The 5,267-nt window shown below is 43.1% G+C and overlaps 1 protein-coding gene across 2 annotated transcripts; it reads right to left on the reverse strand.

Annotated features, from left to right (window-relative positions):
- Positions 1-928: 928 nt before the first annotated feature.
- On the reverse strand, positions 929-3,912 carry LOC125547851 (uncharacterized). 2 transcript variants are annotated; one of them, XM_087516579.1, is made up of 7 exons: positions 3,541-3,895; positions 2,932-3,039; positions 2,645-2,773; positions 2,375-2,503; positions 2,087-2,215; positions 1,816-1,997; positions 929-1,339 (listed from the first exon to the last, which is right to left on the reverse strand). In XM_087516579.1, the coding sequence occupies exons 1-7, from the start codon at positions 3,764-3,766 to the stop codon at positions 1,310-1,312; spliced, it is 933 nt and encodes a 310-aa protein (XP_087372705.1). In that variant the 5' UTR covers positions 3,767-3,895; the 3' UTR covers positions 929-1,309. The 2 variants fall into 2 exon arrangements, with proteins under 2 accessions (XP_087372705.1, XP_087372706.1); XM_087516580.1 differs by lacking the exons at positions 929-1,339; positions 2,375-2,503 and having other exon boundaries at positions 1,362-1,997; positions 3,541-3,912.
- Positions 3,913-5,267: the final 1,355 nt, after the last annotated feature.

Genomic DNA, 5,267 nt, shown 5'->3' on the forward strand with positions numbered 1-5,267 from the left:
GTTGAACATCTCATGCCAGATTACCCAGAAAGTTGATCAGAGCAAATACGATTAATGCCATCTTTATTTCGTAAGTATACGCCAAAAACAAAATTGCATCCCCTTTCAGAAACTGTTGAGAGTGGAGGAAACTATAGTAGGGAAGTAATTAATCTGAATACATGTAGAACAAGTACTGTGGGTGAAACATAAGGTAAATATATTGCTACAATACGTCCGCAGGCTTTTGACACTAATCAAAATCACTCGAAGCAACAAAAGGCATTAGGCCAGGTAACCCCTAAATTACACTCCTAGCAAGAAAACTGACAAAATTGGCATGACCAGATGATAATTTATTCACAGAAAAGAAAAGAGAGCACGAAAACAACATTTTACCGGCGTAATGAACAACCAAGCAGACTAACATGTAACCATCCTTTGCTAATCAGTCGTCAGTCGTTGCCCAGCACCCTGAAGTTCACATGAATATCAGAGACTAAACAAATCAAGTGCAGCGCAGACATCTTCATGTTCTGCAGCAAATCCATTTCTAAGTAACCACAGCTCATATAGCTGCAACAAGACACTAGAAGCAACAAAATGTATCTTCATTACAGCTCAGGACAGGAGCAGATTCTATCTAATCAAATCCTTGTGAGTGGGCATTAACATTACATAATCAGCCGAGTGTTAAGTTGGGATCATATCATTCCTTAAACTTCCGCCACTTCAGAAGAAGCAGAAGCACGTCACTTCACTTCCGCCTCGCAGCGCAATTGAGGTAGTCATGGTCGCCATGTTTTTAAGGCGTCGCCTTACGGGGACGCTTAGACGCCATGACATAATTATGCTGCTGTAACTGGCCAAACTCATATCGCAGACATATGTATATATAACGGAGGATTTGCTGGCAGCAGTGTGATTAACGACCAATCAGATCAACATGTAACCATAAAACCATTCCGTTGCTAGTCAGCCGTTGCCCAACAGATTCAGTACGAATAATACACCTACGTTCAGATAAACACCAGAGGAGACTGAACAGATCAACAAGTGTAGACACCTTAATGTTCTGCAGCAAGCCCATTTCTAAGATAAGTAATAACTAGTGGCCATTACAGCTCGCATAACTGTAAAAGCATCACTAAAGCAACAAAAGGCATTGCCATGTGAGCAGAATCTACCTAACTAAATCATACTATCTAGGTATTAACACAACATAATTTCACTGGCTGTTAGTTGGAGCCATCGCATTCATCTTTCCTCAGAATAAGTCGAAGCGTGCCTCTCAGGGCAGTTGCGGTAGTCATGATTGAGTACATATTCCTTACAGCCTTCGTTTTTTCTGTGGCTTTGCCTGGTACACAGGAGGATCTAGTCAGTGATAAATATAACAACTGCTTGTAAGTGGAAAAAATGATTCCAGCGGAGGACATGGCATGGTCATATGATAGCTAAATGGATGATTTTACTGGCAATAAAAGAAAGAATACCATCAGGACAAGTCGTGTGCAGCTCTAAAAATTATTACATTGTAAAGATTAAGATACGCTAGTCATATCGATTTTTGGGACATGTCAATGAGAAATATCAATATGGAGGTTGCTTGCTTAACGCATACATTATATCATCCGGATAAAAATAAATGTGATGGCCCTAGGAATACAAGGGCTAAGGCAGAATGAAAAGTAATATGTAATACACAGAACATCTGCAGCTGGCTCAGTAGTCAAGACAGTGGGATTAGTTATTCAACCATATTTTACAAATTTGCCTATGAAGCAATTAATCTAGAGGCACACGGGTACGAGTAGAATTCCGTGTAGAGCTTACCATCTTCCTGTAGTACTCATTTTCAGCTCTCAACTCTTCATTCTGCTTCTTCAAAGACTTGTTCTCCTCTGTCTTGAAATGCAACTCCAGTTCGAGCCTCTGAATCTGTTCAGCCTCGAGCTCTTTCGTCTTGCGAACAAGCTGCAGCCTCAGCCTCTGATTCTCAGCTCTCAGATACTCACCTGCATTGATACAAAATATATTATCGAGAAAAGCATTGTGTATTTTGAAATATGCGAGCACTAGGAGCTAGTGATTATCTTTTGTATACCTTGACTTGTTTTGTTCTGGATCTCGATTCCAATCGGTTGCACTCCGTTGGGTGTCACGGTTGCTTTCCTCTTCCTTCCTTGCTCCCAGCCTCCAATCTGAACGTAGTTGTCTACAGAAACATACTTGTCTGCATTTAAACATTTTATTTGCACATTACTCACAATGTAATCAATCTGACAGATAACGACGCACGCTTTCTACTCATGATGAAAGTGAAACTGCATACATGGATACTGTGTTCTAAAATAAGTACCAATTGCAAGGTATGATGAATACTTCTTTATACCTTGACCTTCTTCGTTCTGGATCTCAATTCCAGTAGCCTGCAGTTCGTTTCGTTTAGCAGTTACTTCTCTCTTCCTTCCTTGCTCCCAGCCTCCAATCTTAACGTAGTTGTCCTCAGAAACGTGCTCGTCTGCATTTAAACATTTCATTTGCACACCATTCAAAGCGCGATCAATCTCCGAGATAACGAAGCATGCATTCGACTCATGATGAAACTGCTGTGTTCTATAAGTACAGATTGCAACAAGGTGTGATCAACACTTCTTTATACCTTGACCTTCTTCGTTCTGGATCTCATTTCCGGTAGCCTGCGGTTCGTATCGTTCGGCGGTTGCTGTTCTCTTCATTCCCTGCAGCCCGCCTCCAATCTGAACATAGCTGTCCTCAGAAACATGCTCGGCTGCACTTAAACATTCCATTCGCACACCACTCAAAATGTAGTAATTCTCAGAGATAACAAAGCACACATTCTAATTCTACTCATGATGAACTGCATACATGGATATTATGTTCTATAAGTAACAGTTGCAAGAAGGGGTGGTCAATACTTGTTTATACCTTCATCTTCAGAAGCCCGTGGTGTATTTAGTTTGGCGTCTCCTTCTATGTTCCTTCCCTGCAGCTCACCTTCACGCGGAAAACGGCTATCCTCAGAAACCCCCTCCTCTGCAACAGACATTTTCCATTTGCAACACCACTCAGGTTTCAAAAATCCAATCAATCTCACAGATATAGCACCAATTGCATGGAAAATCAAGAACATCGTCGATCTACACTACAGCTAGTACTAATTGCAGGAACATTTGAGTTTACGATCCAGTGGTACCAAATGCTCTGCTCCTGGGAACTGGTTTTTCTAGAGGGCGTGGAAACTGTGTTGACTGCATAGAAACCAAACGCATTTGGCTGATCGTTGACCAGGATTCAAACTGTGGAGTCGATCGATTCAACGATTTCCCCGAGAAAACCCTAAATCAGGGTCTGAACCCCCGAAAAATCCCCCAATCTATCGGGGAAGCATCCTAGAAGCCGCTTGCGATTTCCGGAGCTGCGAGCCATGCGAGATGGAGGCGGCAAGAAATCGAAGCAAGGGGTGACCGTCCACGGCGATAGAAAATGAAAATGTAATTAAGGAAGTGCGTGCGAGTGAGACTCCCGCTTAATTACCGTCGCAATCGCCGGCGGCGCCCTCCCTCCCGGCGGGCGCGTGGGCCTCCGACGCCGTCTCCTCGCCCGCATTCTCCTCCTGCTGCTGCTGCCCCTGCTCGAAACCGGAATCGGAGTCCGTCCCGTCTTCATCGTCGTCTTGCCCTTGGTCGACGGCGACGCCATTGTTGAATGTCTCCCACCACTTTTTGAAGTCGTCAGGTACGTCGGCGGCGGTGGTGGCCATGCGGATGTTGGCCGGAGCGAAAGCGGAAGACTCTCGTGCTTCTCACTCTCCCCCTCTCTCTCAGGAGTCCGGTTGTGATTTGCGAGTGGTGGGTGCGGACTGACGACGAAATTATCGAGTTTACTTAACTTTTCACCTTTCCACTGTACCCACGCGCTGCAATTCCATTCCATTTTTCTAAAGAAAAAAATAATCAAAATGCTACTCAAAGAAGCATCGGTATTCATTTCATTCCTGCGACTAAAGCATCTGTATTCTAAACTCCCCCTCCGAAGTTTTTCTCTAATGCGATGCTTTGTGTTGCTACACAGAGCATAGGAGCCGGCCGCTGCTTCTACAAGTTCATGGATTTTTGTAAGGTGATGGATAATGGAGGGAAATCGATCTATTACAGCTCTCCGAAGTAGTAGCCATTTCGATCAAATACAGGGTTCAGTTTCTTGCAAAAAGGGAAACTACAGGAAGATATCTAGGTAGCCGCCGCCGGGTTCTGCCTTGATCCTCTGGATGCCCCTTCTTGTGGGCGAGTTGCGCTTAAGTAGATGAGGTCTTGGTCGCTGCCCACTCTGGGCCGTAGTAGCGAGAATTGGGCTTGTGTCCGCGGCTGGGCCGCGCACTCCTGGGCTGGACCTCTCCTGCAGGTGGGGCTCCTTCGTCAGCGACGCCGACAATTTTAACAAGTTTCCTCTGCTAATACGGAGATACAGAGGAGGCAGCAGGATTTGCTCATGGTGTGACGCCAATGAATGTAGAAGGAAGAAGATTTCGGCACCCCGAAAGATTTGGATGTATTTTTCAATTCTATAAGGTTGTTTTTATAACAACATGTTTTACTCAATATATGGCATTTGACTTTTTTAAATAAAATAATACAATGTCACCGTCACCTACACTAAATCGACTCTTGTTTCTTTTCCGGCGAGGAGAACAAGCATAGATCCTACACATTGGTGGAGATGCACAGTCAACATCCCTAATGTTGTTGTTTTTTAGTGATCAAGAGCAACACTCTCTCCATTCGACTTTCAAGGTTTTATTGGACACTCCCTCCATTCTGATATATAATGTATATTTCTCTGGTGCTAAGTCACATTTTTAAGTATGATCAAGATTATAGTACATCTTTTTTTAGTTGTACAGTACATCTATCATTCTATGAACTTGGTCAAACTGATGAACACACTGTGAGTTACAATGATGTTAAGATCATTGTCTCTTTGTCTAAATTTATTATTCCATAGCAACACATGGGCATTCAGTTAGTATAATGTACACTTCTCCGGTGCTAAGTCACATTTTTAAGTGTGATCAAGATTATAGTATGTTATAGAATATCCGTTAGAGTACATCTTTTTTTAGTTCTATAGTACATCTATCATTCTCAGGTCAAACTGAAAGAAATTTAACTTGACACAAGATTAGTCCTTCAAAACCCGAATAAGGAGAGTATGTCGGAAGACATGGAATCGACCACACACTGATAGAAAAAGGGCCTATAGTC

The sequence above is a fragment of the Triticum urartu genome, chromosome 3A (assembly GCF_056163025.1).
Source record: "Triticum urartu cultivar PI428250 chromosome 3A, HENAU_Tu73, whole genome shotgun sequence".
Taxonomy (NCBI): Eukaryota; Viridiplantae; Streptophyta; class Magnoliopsida; order Poales; family Poaceae; genus Triticum; species Triticum urartu.